This window comes from Symphalangus syndactylus, chromosome 13 (genome assembly GCF_028878055.3).
Source record: "Symphalangus syndactylus isolate Jambi chromosome 13, NHGRI_mSymSyn1-v2.1_pri, whole genome shotgun sequence".
NCBI lineage: Eukaryota > Metazoa > Chordata > Mammalia > Primates > Hylobatidae > Symphalangus > Symphalangus syndactylus.
In genome coordinates, this window is record NC_072435.2 from 94156301 (window position 1) to 94174248 (window position 17948).

At 46.3% G+C, this 17948-nt stretch overlaps 1 protein-coding gene and 1 long non-coding RNA gene across 31 annotated transcripts in view; one reads left to right on the forward strand and one right to left on the reverse strand.

The window, feature by feature from the left end:
• The window catches only part of ANKS1B (ankyrin repeat and sterile alpha motif domain containing 1B), a 1261284-nt gene that overhangs the window by 15102 nt on the left and 1228234 nt on the right, over nucleotides 1–17948 (reverse strand). For all 30 annotated transcript variants that reach the window (XM_055238636.2, XM_055238637.2, XM_055238650.2 and 27 more), the window contains one exon: nucleotides 1598–1765. In XM_055238636.2, the coding sequence (XP_055094611.1) occupies nucleotides 1598–1765 (168 nt within the window). The remainder of the gene's footprint in view (nucleotides 1–1597; nucleotides 1766–17948) is intronic.
• Nucleotides 1729–16340, forward strand: LOC134732040 (uncharacterized). Its single transcript, XR_010114914.1, has 2 exons — nucleotides 1729–11929; nucleotides 14854–16340. It is a non-coding gene; the product is annotated as an uncharacterized lncRNA (long non-coding RNA).

A 17948-nucleotide genomic window follows, 5' to 3' on the forward strand; every position in this document is an offset into this window, starting at 1 on the left:
ACTGATCTCTGCTGTGTGGGGAGGGGAGTCTCAAGGAGCTATACTGCATAGGCCCGGGGTGAGGTGGCAGTGGCCCTGACTGGAAGAGAGATAGAGGAAGTGGGGAAGAGTGGACGGGACTGAGATATATTTTAGGGGTAAGGTGGATGCGATTTGCTCATGGGCTGGATACAGAGGTAAGGGGAAGACAGGAATCCAGGCTGACTTGTAGACTTTGGGCTTGAGTTGCATGGTGAGTGGCTGTGGGGTGGGGAAGTTGGTGAGAGAAGAGCTTTGAGGGGAAAATCAGGAATTGTGTCCTGGACATGCTAAGTTTCAGATGTCTGTGAAGCATCAAGGTGGAAATATGAAAGAAGCTGGCCACGTGAGTCTGGAGTTGGGGGTTGCCCAGGGCTGGAGATACAGAACTGGGAGCCAGTGTGTTGGGTTGGGTCAGTGCTGAATGGGAGGACCAAGGGCTCAGAGCGTGGCGTTGGAAGAAAGACTTCAGAGGAGGTGCAGCTCCTGGGGATGATCGGTAATGAGTGATGGACACGGGAGCGAATGGCTGGGGCCGGAGGGAAAGATCCCGAAAGTAAACTGTCAGGGAACTGTGAGACCAGATGCCGGAGGGGTCATCCCTGTGGATGCTGATGATGCCAAGAAGGGTGACAGGGGTAGGCCCCCAAAAGAAGACTGAAAACAAGAACTGCATGGTCACAAAGGGAGGTGCCTCCCTGCAAACGTTAAAAATGCCTGCTGCTGTTCCCCCATGACAGTGGAGGTGGGGGCTGGTGAGGAGGAGGAGAGACAGTTCCAGATGGAAGGATTCGGGGGCGTGAGAGCAATGCATTCTGGGGGAGTCCCAGGGTTTCTAGGATGCAATACGGCAGCCGGGGCAGAAACCAGATGGGAGGCTGGTTGGGAAACTTCCAGCTTTTGGATATTGCTACTACCAGAGGAGGCCGCTTTGAAGTCATGCAAGCCTGTTGGGACAGGATGTCTGCAGAGCCTGTGGGAGGGAAGGGGAAGAAATTCCTGGAGGAAGGCAGATGCTGAGAAGGAGGGGCTGCACCTTCTGAACAGGCACCATGCTGCAGGAAGCCTCAGCTGCGGGAGACAAAGCACGCGGGCCATGGCGCAGGCCTTGCATATAGCCGGACAGCCTGTGCATCCAGCTTCCTCTAGCTGCGGACCGAGGACATCATCACCGTGCACCTCTGCAAACCTCTCTGGAGGCCAGGGGCTTGTAGGAGGCTTTGCCCTCTGATGGGACGGCAGCTGAAGCCCCAGGGACCACTGCTCCCAAGCTTTCCCGAATCTTTAGGTAAGATTCACCAAGAACGGCAGTACCTGCTGCTGAGACCCTTCATAGGGTTGCTGCAGGTGACTGAGAAAGTGGATTTCCCTGGAGGCTCCAGGTTGAGGGAGATGGTCCCCAAGACTTGGTGGGAACCAGGCAGAGGTGATGATGGACACATGCCAGGAGGAGGCCAAGGGAAAGGATGAAGAAGAGGCCCTGGGTTCTAATGGCACCCACACCACACAAGGGCCTGGTTAGCAGCCCCTTTTCCTCCTGTTCAAGGATTTTTAGAACATCTGTATCTTTTCTACTTACCACGGACTTGCGAATGCTAACGCGGGGCTTGGGGATGGGTTTGGAGGGTTTGTTTTCAAAGCTTTCTGGAAGTGTGGAGGAGTGTCCCCCTTTTCTTGCTTGTAGTGCTAGCTGGTAAGCGACTTCGAATGCCTGTCCCAGGGTTAGGATGATTTCATAGGCTAAATTCTGCAAGAAAAATGAGAAAGCATTTTCTACTGGCACACTGCAAATTAGAATGGGTCGAATGGCTGAGGAACACTGAGGGAGGTGAACTAGGGAGGAACTTGAACTACTTCACCAGAGGCAGCAGTGATTCAGTGGAAATCTACAAAGAACAGGACACTCCGGGTCCAACTTAGGGTTTACACCAGGCATTAGTCATTTGTGAAAAGAAAAATCTTGGGACCTCAGATCACTAAGACAAAGGAAAAGGTCAGCTGGAAACTGTGTTGGGCAAATATGCCTTGCATTCTATTCCTAAATAAGATAGCTACAAAGATAAAAAAGCTACATACCTCCCTCACAATTTGCCCACAAGGAAATTTCCTGGGGACAAAAGACAGAACTCAAAGTCATGCCTCTGCTCATGTGAGATGAATGCATATCGGATTGCTCCCTCTGTCCTGTTATTTCCCTAAGCCAGACTAAGGCATAAGTGACTATTCCTGTAAATTGTGTGTTCAGTGAAAGGCTAATCAGAAACTCAAAAGAATTCAACTGTTTGTCTCTTATCTACCTATGGCCTGGAAGCCCCCTTCTCACTTCTGGTTGTCCTGCCTTTCTGGACCAAACCAACGTACTTCTTACACATACTGATTGATGTCTCATGCCTCCCTAAAATGTATGAAGCCAAGCTGTGCCCTGACCACCTTGGGCACATGTTCTCAGGACCTCCCAAGGCTGTGTCACAGGTGCATCCATTTTTTTTTTTTTTTTTAGATGGAGTCTCACTCTGTCACCCAGGCTGGAGTGCACTGGAACAATCTTGGCTCACTGCAACTTCCACCTCCCGGGTTCAAGCAATTCTCTTGCCTCAGCCTCCCAAGTAGCTGGGACTACAGGCACGCGCCACCACACCCAGTTAATTTTTGTATTTTTAGTAGAGACGGGGTTTCACTATGTTGGCCAGGCTGGTCTCAAATTCCTGACCTCATGATCCACCCGCCTCAGCCTTCCAAAGTGCTGGGATTGCAGGCGTGAGCCACCACACCTGGTCCATGGGTGCATCTTTAACCCTGGCAAAATAAATTGACTGAGACTTGTCTCAGATACTTTTTGGTTTACACACTGATAGGGCACACTTGCTTACAGATCCCCAGTTAGCCCCAGGAGGAGCAGGCCCCACAGGCCACTGGCCCCAGGAGCCCACACCATTCAAAGCTCTCCCTGTGGGCAGTTGGTTTGCCCCCGAGGCCTTGGAAGGGAAGGGGTTACTACTGGTATTTCTGCTGAGTCCTGGGAGCGCTTCAGCCTTGCCTGTGAGGATGATCCCACACACTCCACAGGAGGTGTTCCTGAGAAGTTTGGGTCTTTTTACCTCAAACATCTGTGATTCAGTGAACATCTACGAAACACAATCAAAATCTAATTTAGGCCTAGAGGAGAGGCATTAGTCATGCTGGTGTGGCGGCTCACAGTCGCAGCAGTGAGCACGCAAACAGTGCTCCAACAGAGCCAATTCCCCAGCTATTTCTTGAGGCTTTTGCTCTCCCTGTGGGTCCACTCTATATTTTATCATGAAATCAGCAAGAGACAGGAGATTCTGTCAGGCCAGATGCCATGCCAAGCAGTGCCTGGGAGAAAAGTTCTTTTCTTCCGACCTTCAATCAGTCCTTTTCTCAAGATGATTTCTAGCTTTCTTCTCTTCTCCAAATGTGTATCTTTGATTTCTGCCTTTTCTTCCAAGCACAGCTCCGCCCGGTCTTCTCTCACTGAGAAACCATCACGCTGTCTGGTGTCCACCACACCCTGAGGCCACAGAGCATCAGAGAAGCAGATGCATACTAGTCACAGAGAGCGTTCTGAAGGTCACTGCAGCAGCTGAGAGCAGGCATGGTCTGCCCCAAGTTTTCTTTTTTCTTTTTTTTGAGACAGAGTTTCGCTCTTTTTGCCCAGGCTGGAGTGCAATGGCACGATCTCGGCTCACTGCCACCTCCACCTCCTGGGTTCAAGCAATTCTCTTGCCTCAGCCTCCCAAGTAGCTGAGATTACAGGCATGCACCACCATGCCCGGCTAATTTTGTATTTTTAGTAGAGATGGGGTTTCTCCATGTTGGTCAGGCTGATCTTGAACTCCCCACATCAGGTGATCCACCCACCTCGGCCTCCCAAAGTGCTGGGATTATAGGTGTAAGCCACCGCACCGGGCCATCCAAGTTTTCATTCTGATGAATGTCCCTAGAATGTCCACTCACGGTTTCTCAAAAATCACAGAAATGTCATTCTGCTGATGCTGATATTGCAACTAAGCTGGCCCTCTCTGTGCCTGCCCATCTCCACCCTCACCAAGCGCTCTGGGAGCCCGATTCCCACACTGCTGCTGGGGAGATGTGTTTGCAGTTGTTCCCATTTGATGATGATGGAGAGGAAGATGCAGGATGGTGCCTTCTGAGGCCACGGGGAAGCGGCCCAAGGGTTCTAGACCAACCAGATTCCAGATCCATGCCAGATCAATTGTGATGGTCTCAGAACCAAGTGGGGAAAATGCCTCTGAGCTTGAGAGTTGGTTTGAGAGAGGATGTATCTGTCTCCTTTAAGTGAGCTGTTAGGAAATATTGACCCTACAAGACAGACATCTGCCTGCTGGAGATACTGCACCTTGCACAGCAAGCTGAGCACTTCCTTGCAATGAACACTGAGCCTGTGTTTGCCTCCACAGATGAGTCAGCCTAGTAAATTAGTAACGCACCAGCAAATGATAGTGGAGGAGGTCTGGGAGACAGCTCTGACCATCACTGCACAAAAGGGGCTGAGCTCTTTCCACTGCCTACACTTGGCACTCACGTCACCGTCAGCTTTGCCTCTTAGTGTTTGCGTGGGTCCCCTCTGAAAGGCAGGCGGGGCTTCCGACTTCTGTAGTCTCAGAATGAAGATGCAGGCTCTTGGTCTTGTTCATGCTACTGTGGAAGATGGCTGATTCCCATCTGTTGGGGACATGTACCAGATATTCCTGTTCTGAGTGGGAAACTAGACTAAGATGAAGGTGTGAGATTCAGTGATTCTGTAACATGTGGTCTTTATCTGCTGTAACAGTGGAACTTAATGAGTGTGAATTCCTTTATCATTAACCTAAAAACAAGTTGTTATTGAAAGTGAGATCTACTTAAAGCTCCGGTATCTTCAAATGAAAGTAAAAAGACCTTCATTTGAGCAAGTGAAGTTTTTCACATGATTATGGGAAGCTGAAAGGTTTTGGGAGAGAATGTGTTAGAAGTCCTGCCCTTTCATTTTTAATTAGTTCCTGGTATTAGGAAACTTCTCAAATAAGACACACAGACCAGACTGTTGGATTAAGTTTTTCTGCCTAATGGCTTCTCCTGGTTCCGCTTACATTTTCCTTGACATCTTGCTTTGGTTTTATTTTAGAATGCTTTGTCGAGTTTCTTTTGTGATTATGTATAGTACAGGATTGGACACTGTTACCTTTCCTCTCTTGTCTGCAGCCTTACTGTTTGTGGTACTGATGCTGGATGCCAGGAGGGCCCATGGGCACCGAGACGCACCTTCCAAGTGCTGTGTTGCCCATCCCGACACACCAGGGCCCTTTCGGGGAAACAGATGCTCATCCCATGGGACCTCAGGACACACGTGTGAATGGGGAAAGAACCCCCCATTTTTTTTGTAGGTTCACTTCTCCTGCCTCTCCTATTAACATCCCTACCATCTGAAACGGGAGGAGAGTTGCTATCATGTACGAGGAGACTCTACCGGGATGAGGCTGAAAATTATATTGTAACATCAGAAGGCTTAGGTTAGAAGCCCATCTGGCAAACATCAATGATGCTGGCTGGCTCTGAAGAGCCCATGGTGACACCCAGAAAATCTGCAAGCCCAACTGCCTCTGCCTTCAACATATTATCCCTGCAACTGTGGGGAGGCCAACGCCTGGCACATTGCAGGTGCTGAAGAAATGCTTGCTTGCTTGCTTGCTTGCTGAATGAATGAATGAATATCCACAGGATGAGCTGGAGTAATCATAACATTTCTAGTTAATACTCAGTCTAGCTACCATTAAGGGAGAACTTAATAGGTGTGAGAGATGTGCCAAGCGATATCTTTGTTTCATTTAAGTCTTACCACAATCACATGCAGTAGCATATTATCCTCATTTTATAGATGAGGCAGTGGAGGCTCAGAGGGGTGAAATAACTTTCCAGACATCACAGAAAGTTACAGAACTTGACATGAGCCAATATCTGTGCTCAAAATCCCCTGCTCTTGGCCCAACCCATGTGTCTACCCAGCTTGTCTCTAAGATGACTGCCATCAACTCTCCCCTCCCGTGCACACCATGGTGTTCCCCTGTTGAGAAGTCGAATCTGCTCTTTGAATCTGGACTGGTTTTACTGACTTGCTTGACCCATAGGATATAGCAGAAGCAGCATGCTGAATTTGTGAGGTTGAATCATGAGGAGTCTTGCAGTTTCCTCCTGGGCCTCTAGGAATGTTACTCTGGGGGAATTAATTAGTCATGTAAAAAGTCTCAGCATCCTGGTAATTCCAGCACTTTGGGAGGCTGATATTGTTTAGCTGTGTCCCCACCCAAATCTCATCTTGAATTCTAGCTCCCATAATTCCCATGTGTTGTGAGAGGGACCTGGTGGGAGGTAGTTGAATCATGGGGGTGAGTCTTTCCCATGCTGTTCTTGTGATAGTGAATAAGTCTCACAAGAGCTGATGGTTTTATAAATGGGAGTTCCCCTGTACATGCTCTCTTGCCTACTGCCACATAAGATGTGCCTTTGCTTCTCCTTTGCCTTCTGCCATAGGCCTCCCCAGCCATGTAGAACTGTGAGTCCATTAAACCCCTTTCCTTTATAAATTACCCAGTCTCGGGTATGTCTTTATTAGCAGTATTAGAACAGATTAATATAGAGGCTGAGGTGGGTGGATCACTTGAGGTCAGGAGTTCAAGACTAGCCTGGCCATTAGTGAAACCCCATCTCTACTAAAAATACAAAAAAAAAAAAAAAATTAGCCAGGCTTGGTGGCAGGTACCTGTAATCCCAGCTACTCGGGAGGCTGAGGCAGGAGAATTGCTTGAACCTGGGAGGCAGAGGTTGCAGTGAACCGAGGCTGTGTGACTGCACTCCAGCCTGGGTGACAGAGTGAGACTCCATATTTTTTTTTTTTTTTTTTTTTGAGATGGAGTCTTGCCCTTGTTGCCCAGGCTGGAGTACAATGGCACGATCTTGGCTCACTGCAACCTCTGCCTCCTGGCTTCAAGAGATTCTCCTGCCTCAGCCTCCCGAGTGGCTGAGATTACAGGTACCTGCCACCACACCTGGCTAATTTTTTGTATTTTTAGTAAAGACAAGATTTCACCATGTTGGCCAGGCTGGTCTTGAACTCCTGCCCTCAGGTGATCCACCCGCCTCGGCCTCCCAAAGTGCTGGGATTACAGGCATGAGCCACCGCACCCAGCCGAGACTCAATCTTAAAAAAAATAGAAAAAAAAAAAGTTCTTGCCATCCTGAGATCATCATGTTATGAGAATGCCTGAGCTAGCCACAAGGAGAGGCTGCCTGGACAGGAACAACGGTTTCAGCCAGGCCAGCCCAGGCTCAAGATTTGGGAGTGAAGGGGTCTCAAAGACATTGGAGATCCAGCAGACGTCGCATGGAGAAGACTCAAGGCCTAGACAGATGGCTCCAGTCGGGCTGCCCCAGCATCTCCAGCCATTGCAGGCACCTTGGCTGAGGCCCCAGATGTTGTTGACCAGGACTGCCATGCCCAGCACAGATCCCTGACTTACAGAATTGTGAACATAATAAATGGATGTTGTTTTATATTTTGGGGTGGCTTATTACACAGCAGGAGATAACTGGAACACCATGCGATGCTGCAGAAGGCTGGCTGGACCCTCATTCAGACAACAGGAAGATGACCCATGAGCCCAGGAGCTGTGATGAATGCTGCTTAGCCAGGAGGCCAATCCTGGAGCCACCCCGTCCCCTGGCTGCCCTGGCTGTGGGGAAGATCACTGATCACAGCGAGCACTAAGGTGTCCCATCCCATCTGCTGGCTCAAACCACAGCGCTGCAGTGAAGTCAGCAAAATCATACTCTCATCTCCAGTTACTACCCGCCTTGGGCATAAATTAAAACTCATTTAGCTTTACCTTTATTACCTCACGTCTCTCGCATGCTGTAACCTGGCCTGTCTCTGACCTTGGCTCCTCCTGCCTCATATAAGCTCATTGGAAGATACTTGCTTTGGTCTTTCTAGCATAAGTCTTTTGAGACACATTTATTACGGCAATTGGTCTGGAGTATTTGCCACCTTACAGAGACCACCAGTGAAAGAGAGCTGCATGTGTGTGCATGTGTGCACATGTGTGTGTGTGTGTGTGTGTGCATGCGGGGTGCAGGTGTGACAGTTGATTACTGAAAACAGCATACTCAGCCTTGGTTTTCTCATCTTAAAATGGGGATAATACCATACGCAGTACCCACCTAACTGGATTGTTCTGATAATGGCTAATAATATTATTTACCCAAATGGCAATACCGGCTAGCATTTATTATTTACTGTGTGCCATGCACCATGCTAAGTGCTTCAACATGGGCTCTTTAATTCAATCCCAACCACATCTGTATGCCGTAGGTCTATTACTTCCATTTTGCACATGAGATAATTACGCTCAGAAAGGTTAAATAACTTGCTCATGAAGTCAGCACCCAGCCAAACTGGGATTTGAATCCAGTTGTTCTGAGAGGCTATACTCTTCTTGACCATTACACCTTAGAACTATACATAAGATAAAATAAAAAAATTCTGTAATCTGTTTAAAAAAGTTTAAAAAACATGAGCCAATTGAGCTTCCAAGTGACTGACCCATCTTGGCTGTGGTGAGGTCACCTACTTGCCCATTGCCTGGGTCTCATGCCCAGTCTGGTTGAGAGGCAGCCTCCAGGCCGGGGGTGTACTTTGTGACTCCACAGAGACCATCAACACAGGAATTCTTCATCTTTGGCTTCCCTGAGGGTGATGTAAAAGATATGAGGCAACTCCCATCCTCAGTAGTGGCTATTTGGGAAGAAGCGCAGGGAGTCCCAGTCCAATGGGGAAAAACCTCCTGGGAAGCATAGGAATTCTCCTCTTCCCTTCCCTTCTCTTCTCTTCTTCCCCAGGGATTTCTTTTTCTTTTTTCTTTTCTTTCTTTCATTTTATTTTTTTTTTGAGATAGGGTCTCACACTCTCACCTAGGCTGGAGGGCAGTGGTGTGATCTCAGCTTACTGCAATCTCCACCTCCTGGGTTCAAGTGATTCTCCTGCCTCAGCCTCCTGAGTAGCTGGGATTATAGGCGTGCACGCCTGGCTAATTTTTTTTTTTTTTTGGTAGAGATGGGGTTTCAATGTGTTGGCCAGGCTGGTCTCGAGCTCCTGGCCTCAAGTGATCCTTCTGCCTGGGCCTCCCAAAGTGCTAGGATTATAGGCATGAGCCACTGTGCCCGGCCTGGGATTCTGATCTGCAAATTAAGAACTGCTACATTAGAGGAACTTAAGGAACCATTGTATCATAAAGATAAATCCTAATGCAATCAGGGGATGAAAACTTGCTTTTCTTGTGCAAGCTGAAGATATGCAGGTCAGCGTATATTTACTATGGTTTCTTCAAGGCAGTAATGGATATTGAACATCACCACAGATATTTACCAAGCTCCTTCCATGTGTTAAGGGTTGTGTCCCTGGTGCCAGGCCCATGCCTAGCCTATAGACAATGTCCAGGAAGTGATCACTGAATGACATGGGGAAGTAAAAGGGTCCATCAAGTCTCTCATTACATCCAGAGGAGGCTCATGGAGAGACAAAGAGATCTTCCTCACTGTCCTCCTGCATCCTTGTCCCCGAGGCTGTACCCAGCATATTCATCAGTCTAGTATGAGAAAAATTGCATCATAGATGGTGGGCAATCTGTCCCCTAGAAAAAGCTCTAGCCACCAAGGTAATTAATTTATTTTAACTGGTACATCACTGAGATTTTTCTGTTTCTTAGTTTGCAAATCTCTTAGGCACAAGGGTTCACTGATACATGTGCAAAAATATTCATTAAAGTGTTTAAATTTTTCATTATTAGAGGACTGATTAAGTAGAATACTGGGTAGCCATTTAACATGAAAACTGGAGGCGGGTGGATTGCCTGAGCTCAGGAGTTCAAGACCACGCTGGGCAACATGGTGAAACCCTGTCTCTACTAAAATACAAAAAATTAGCTAGGTGTGGTGGTGCACACCTGTAATCCCAGCTACTCGGGAGGCTAAGGCAGGAGACTCGCTTGAGCCCAGGAGGCGGAGGTTGCAGTGAGCCGAGGTCGCACCACTGCATTCCAGCCTGGGCGACAGAGTGAGACTCCGTCTAAAAAATAAATAAATAAATAATGGGTTAAAAGACTATGTAAAAATATATGTACACATATACACATAGATAGGATCTGTATATATGCATAGAAAATAGCAATATGGATCAAATGTGAATAGTAGTTATCACTGCGTATTGAAACTGGATGATTTCTATTTTTGTATGTTTGGAACTTTATTTAAATGAGGATTAATAATTTTTAGTCATAAAATAATCTTTCCATTTTGATAATTAAAAACATGAGAAAGTGTTTTGAGTTTAAAATAGTCTTATTCTTGCTTTTTTTTTTTTTTTTGAGACAGGGTCTTGCTCTGTTGTCCAGGCTGGAGTGCAGTGGCACAGTCATGGCTCACAGAAGCTTTGACCTCCCAGGCTCACATGATCCTCTCACCTCAGCCTCTGGAGTAGCTGGGACCACAGGTAATGTGTCATCACACCTGGCTAATTTTTGTATGTTTTTTAGAGACAGGGTTTCAACATGTTGCCCAGGATGTATCTTATTCTTTCTGCATCACCTTGGGGTTCTGAGGCTCTCTTCATTCTCTGGCTGAGAGGGCTGGGAACTACTTTCCAGCAAAATCTGGGACCTCTCTGCAGGTGCTGTCATGGCTCCCCTCTATGTGCCAGGAAGCTGCCCATTCATTCGGCAAAGAATCTTGTTTAGGCTCTTCAGTTTTCATACTGGATGCCAATTCTAACATCTTCTCAGTGAGACTTTAAAGTATCAAGCTCTTCCTTTAAGCTGCAACCCTAATACTTCTACTCCAAGTGTGGAGTTGACCCTTTAATGGTCCAACTTCTGCCAAGCCCAAGTGAAAAATGTTGTTATGTGGATATTAACTTACAGACATGCAGTCAATCCGCTCTTGTAGCTGTGCAAAGTTTGATCTCTGCACGAAGTCAAACTGCCTATGAACTTGAACCGTATTTTATTTCCTTTCATAATGATGATAAAGCAGTGGCAGCAGCAACTACACACGATATTGCCTACTACATCCTAGGGACGAGGCTAAGTGCCCTCTGTGGATTGTCTACTCCTCACAACACCTTATAGAGGAGGAATGCCCATCCTCATTTTACATGTGAGAAACTAAGGATCAGTGAAATTGACAACTTGGCCAAGTTCATATAGCAGAACCAGGATTCAAGTGCAGATCTGACTTCAGATTAGCCAGCATTTCATGCCACTGGGCTATCCTACCTTCGTTACTTTCATGAATGTGCTGGTCTTCTGTGCCTATTTCATTGAGGCACCCTCTAGAACACCATCTTGTGTTTTGGAGATTCACTGTACAAATGTTGGTGAAGACATCATTACACAGTATCCCCTCATGGGAGCCTAGGACAGAAAGTTCCTTCATACTTAAGTCTTATTAAAATATTGTTTTCGGAAAGGAAGGGGTATACTTTTCTTTCAGAGAAATACAGAGCATAAAATTACTGCATTTCCCTTTTTGCCTTGACCTCCAGGAAGCTCACAGCTAAAAGCTCAGAGCTAGAGAGAGCTCAGCTCCCATACCTTTACAGAACTCCGTGGTCTGTATATTGATGCTACAACTTTTCCCTTGATATGGAGCTTCCTTTTAGTCTGTATTTTCCCTAATTCAGATTTGTTGTATATATATATATTTTCAGACTACTATACCTATTCATGTAGGCTGTCTTCAATCCTTTATGGAATGAGGCATGGTAGAAACACTGTCCATTTGTTCACTTATTTATTCCAGGGCTTACTTTGTTGAACGCATTGCTGCCCAAATGGCTGACAAGGTATGTCAGGCATAAAGCTTCATCTCGTCTGGTGAATATGACAAAGGAGGAAGGAATCTGAGGAGGAGGCCCTCCAGGGAGGAAAGGCCCTCCTGGCCCAGGCTGGGAGGCTGCTCTTTCTGAGTGGACCATTTTGACCTGCCTCGCAGTGCTTTGCATTGCCATTAGAAAAATGATGGTCACATTTTCATGACTGGAATGGAATGAACAAATGTATTCATTCCATAGCATCAGAGAGCTGCAGGCCCAGACAGGCGTCAGCAGAAGCTCACCCACACCATGAAGAGGGCACAGATGCAGACACGTTCAAGGGAAGGGCTGTGTCTGTATGTAGGAGTCCAGGGCAGAAAAGCTCGGGTGTTGTAAAGTACCTTGAGATGTCTGATAGAAAAGTGTCTATCAGTGAATACAGGCCATAAACAGAGTCCCTGGATCACCTGCATAGGCCAGCTCCACCATGGGCTACCTACAGCACCTATTGCCACTGAGAAGTGGGTGTGGTCCAGGTGACCTGTTGGTCCCTTTCCACCCTGGGAGTTTCAGGATTCTCTGATTAGAAGGGGCTATCTTTTACCCAGTCAACTACAGATTCAGTTTAGAGATGCATGCACAGTTGATGCTGTGCTAAACAGTGGCATGTTACCCAGAGACCAGACTGCAGGGCTCCATAATCCAGCAGCTAGAGCTCAGACAGGCAGTCACCACCAAGGGGCTGCCCTTCATCTCAGAAAACATCTTCATTCCAGCAATCACCCCCAAATGCTATTCCAAATGGCCAAGCATTTCATCTATTATAAAATGGCTTTTGTTCTTGGCAATACACGCGTTTGCCATCTCCCACCTTTGCCTGGTGAGTTAATTGCTTATCCTTGATGACTCACCTCGGGCATCATATCTCCAGAAGCCTTCTTTGAATCTCCTGTCCTGTCCTCCCAACCCTGGCTAAGTTAGGTGCCCCTACTCTGCGGTCCCACAATACCTTGGGCACAGCCCTACTTACCTTGTGGTATTTATTATGATTTTCTCTTTGTAGGGCTGATTTCCCCAGTTGACTGAGCTCCTTGAGGGCTCTGGTCTCACTGGGCTTTGCATGTCTAGGGCTTAGAATAGGTCAGGTGCTCAAGAAATGTTTGTTGGCTACACACAAAAAGGAGTTGCCTGGTAGGTCCCTAAGATAAGTGAACTTGCACCTTAAGGTTAAGAAAAGGGGGAATATGGATGGCCAGAGCCAATTCCTTCTGTCTTCTCTCCCACAGGCAGACCTGAAGAACAAAAGCTAGACAAGTGCAGATAATGCCACAGGGGGCCTGAAGACACAAGAAGGTTTTTTTCAGTCTGGCTTCTCAGTGGGGTCTCCAGAAAGAAGCGACATTTCTTTTTAGGCTATATTTTGCTTGTATTTGTTTTTTTAAGACCTGGGGTAAGCCTGGTCTACAATTTGCTTCACCCACGTCCTGAGGCAAAAACAACTTTGAGAATATTCTGGGCATATTCACAGACTTCACTGACATCTCTTTAGCTCTACCTATAGTTAGTTCTCTCAAGTACCAGCCAGAAATTAGTCTTCATAGATTGTATAGAAATAAATAGTGCCCAATCATAGCCTTCAGCATTTAGAAACAAATATTAGCAATTCTGCTAAGATGTCTATCTGGGCCAAGATGACAAATCAACTGGCCAAAATGCAGGTAGCTTCTTTAGGGCTAATTTTGGCTAACTAAAAGAGCCACGAGATTCCTTTATCTCCCTAATTATAACAGGGGCAGATGTAGAAAATTTTGAAAATACAAAGAATAAAGGAGAAAATAAAAATCAGCTATGAAATTCCACTGTTGGGATATGGCTACTGCTAACATCTTGGTGCATTTTCTTTTTATATTTGTATATACACCCAAATACTTTCATTTCCTATATGAATATTTAAATATGAATTTAAAAACTAGAATACTTTATGAGTCTAAAATCATAACATACTTTATGTGCAGTCTCATAAGTTGCTTTTTCGCACAACATTATCTCATAGTTGGTCTTCACATGCCATTACACGTTCTTCAAAAACCAGATTTTTAAAGGGGGCAAGCATTCCACTGTATCTGCTGAGGTTTAACTTTATGCCTCACCCCAAGTACAGGAGGTTGGGCCCTACTTTGTTAAACCATGACTTGCTTTCTTATATTAATAGCATTCCAGGTTCTCTGTGGACGTCACACACTGCAGCCCAATACACTAGTCACCTGTCTTCATGGAACCACAGCCTAAGGTGGCTGGCCAGCAGCCCTGTCACACCCATCCAGAGGGACTGGCCTGCCTGGGAGGGAGAAACATGCAATCTTTATCCTGTAACTTGGCCAGGGTTTGTGGAAAGGTGGTACAGGAGGAAGAAATGCCAGATTTCAAGCTCTCCCCTGCTCCTCAAAAGTAAAAGCTCCAGTGGAAGCTGTAGGGAACTCTTCACTAATTTTTTTTTTTTTTTTTTTTTCCCAAGACAGGGTCTCACTATGTTACCCAGGCTGGAGTGCAGTGGCGCGATCTCAGCTCACTGCAACCTTCGCCTCCTGGGTTGAAGCGATTCTCCAGCCTCAGTCTCCTGAGTAGCTTGGGATTACAGATGCCTGCCACCACACCTGGCTAATTTTTTGCATTTTTAGTAGAGATAGGGTTTCACCATGTTGGCTAGGTTGATCACAAATTCCCAACCTCAAGTGATCCACTGTCTTGGCCTCCTAAAGTGCTGGGATTACAGGCGTGAGCCACTGCGCCTGGCCTCGTCACTAACTTGTGAGGCACTGGACATGGGTCACTCACCAGATTCAAATCTTTTAAATTTGAACGCTTGTTGTTTAAATCTTCTCAAATGGATATGCCTGTTTCCTTGGTTTAGTCAGCACAGTAAATATAAATGGCTTTTCCTTTACTTATTGCAGATGCCTACCTGATACCCCGAGTTCACTATTCTAAACTGAATGAATGAGTTGCCTTGCCTCCAAACCGACCACGTGTTCACACAGACTAAATGTTCGGCTTCCAACCCGCGCGTCCCTCCTCTTGGAAAGCCCACCCTGCTGGCTGCTGGTGCAGTGCCCGGGTGGCATGGATCTGATTTTGTTGTAACTATTTGCTTGTGTCCCTTCATCTCCTGCTGGACCATGAGCTCCTGGAGAGCAGGGATGTGTGTCTAATGCATGGCAGGCACTCTATCAATACAGGAATGCATTTTATATGGAATCTGACTTTTTTCCTCAGATGTGGAAGCATGCAGCAACAAACTTATGTCATGAATCAAAAACTGGGACATAAAGCCTCACACAGGGTCTGACAAGAATGTAAGCATCACTATTAACTGCTTCTGCTACTCTCCGTGTCCTCAACAGCTAAGAGTTATTGAATACCATGTGCTGCAAATGCGTATGTGTCACCTTGTTTAATCCTTGCAATCACCATAGGAGGTATCCTATTATAATCTCTATTTTACAGATTAGGAAACTGAAGATTAGAGGCATTCTTTTTTATTTTTTGAGTCAGAGTCTCGCTTTGTCACCCAGGCTGGATTGCAGTGGCGCCATCTTGGCTCACTGCAACCTCTGCCTCCTGGTTCAAGTGATTCTCATGCCTCAGCCTCCCAAGTAGCTGGGATTACAGGTGTGTACCACCATGCCTGGCTAATTTTTGTATTTTTAGTAGAGATGGGGTTTCACCATGCTGGTCTGGCCAGTTTTGAACTCCTGAGCTCAAGAGATCCACCTGCCTCAGCCTCCCAAAGTGCTGAGATTACAGGCGTAAGCCACTGCGCCTGGCCTTTCTTTTCTTGAGACAGAGTCTCATCTTGTCACCCAGGCTAGAGTGCAGTGGTGTGATCTCTGCTCACTGTAACCTCCGCCTCCCAGGTTTGAGTGATTCTCCTGTCTCAGCCTTAGGTTCAAGCAATTCTCCTGCCTCAGCCTCCCAAGTAGCTGGGATTACAGGTGTGCACAACCACGCCAGGCTAATTTTTGTATCTTTAGTAGAGACAGGGTTTTACCACGTTGGCCAGGCTAATCTGGGACTCCTGACCTCAGGTGATCCGCCCGCCTTGGCTTCCCAAATGCTGGGATTACAGGCATAAGCCACCGTGCCTGGCCTGTGGCATTCTCGCCCAAACTATGAGGCTAAGAGTGCAGATCTGGGATTCAAAACCAGACTGATTCTAAAGGCCACCCCCTGAACATGACACTTGACTGACAGTTATTTAGAAGTCGGGGGTGCAACAAATACATGCATAAATGCTGCAAAGCAATCTGTGAAAACAATTTCAGAATGTCTGGTTTCTAATTTTACAAAAAACAGGAGCAACTTAAGGCACTGATAACTTTGTCTCCCCACCCCCAAAATAGGGATGAGAAGAAATAAAGACTATTAATCTCTGAATATCCAACCACCTTTGTCTTTGTGGCCTGGTTAGTTCTCAGTGATTTATGCCAATGAAGAGGAGATCCGGATAAATGAAACCTAGCAACTGTTAATTTATCTATTCTTTTTTGGGAGGTGGTAGTGTTAGTGTAGAAGGACCATTGGGATGGGATGCTGTCTTTTTTATTCCATCAGGGCCATCTGCTCCTCTTACGAGCTGCATCCTTCCTGCAGCTGACTTGCTGGTGAGTTTCAGCTGGCTGGACAGGGCCAGTGAACGGCTTCTACTTTACCTGTAGGTTGCCACTTTGTATGCAGAAGAGTAACCAGGGAAAGTGTTCGAGTTCAATTTTTAAGGGCTCTATGCATTGTGACATTTTCTTATATTGCCATTTCTTTTCACAGTATCACAGTCAAATAGGTTGAAGGCTATTTTCAGGTGGAGAAAATGAGAAACAGAATGAGAGAGATCACCTGCCTCCATGATATTAATTCAGTTGTCAGAAGTGAACTAACATCAACAATAGCAAGAGTTCTTTTGCATCTTTAAGTTCTCACTTTGTGGGATAATCTCTGCAACATAAGCCATCAATATTTTTCTTCAGGGACCTCAAACTACTCCATGGAAGTAATCTCGGCATTTAAAAAAGCGCTCAAGAATTTAAATTTTTCTTTCTCTTTTTTTTTTTTTTGAGACAGTCTTGTTCTGTTGCCTAGGCTGGAGTGCAGTGATGCAATCACAGCTCAATGTCTCCCAGGCCCAAGAGATCCTCCCACCTCAGCCTCCTGAGTAGCTGGCACTACATTTAATAAATGCCTGGCTATTTATTAAATTTTTTTTTTTTTTTTTGGCAGACATGGGGTTGCCCTATGTTGCCCAGGCTGGTCTTGAACTCCTGGACTCAAGAGATCCTCCTGCCTCAGCCTCCCAAAGTGCTGGGGATTACAGGCATGAGCTACTGTGCCCAGCCAGGAATTAAAATTTTATTAAACTGATGAGAAAACCAACAAGCAAACTCATAGCAGAGCCAAAGTTGGAAGTGGCGTAGGTATTACTGATCACGACCACGTGGTTGACGCTAGTGTTTTTCTTGCCCCACACTTTGGCTGGCTTCGTGCATATGGATAGGAGAGTACTACAGAAGGTGATCACACAGTCGGCTGACCATGTTTTCCTGCGTTTTGTCACTTCTGTTTCTCCAGCTTAGATCCTCACATGGCCCACGTTCAGCCAAGAAAGCACAGGGAAGAGGGAGCTCCGTCTCCCACACGTCCCACCCACCCCGCACCATGTCTTCAACATTCTCTATGCACTCCTGAGGCCGTCTCAGCCTCACCATGTGCTGCACACCGAGAAGCACAGGATTTGGGAGTTGCAAGTGAAAAATGAGCATGGTTAAAAATATCAAAGTCTGCAAACATATTCTTTTCAGAGGAGTGAGAATTAGCAAGGGTCTGGCAGCAAAGCCATGGCTTTTAATGCTATTAAAAAGGAAGAACACCTTTTAACATTTAAAACTATTCAATGAGGCTCTTGTCAGATATTTGATACAAATCCGATAGTCCCATGGAGAATGCATCAAAATCTTTCTATGTTGACCTATATCAACTCTCTATTACTGAGAAATCTAGA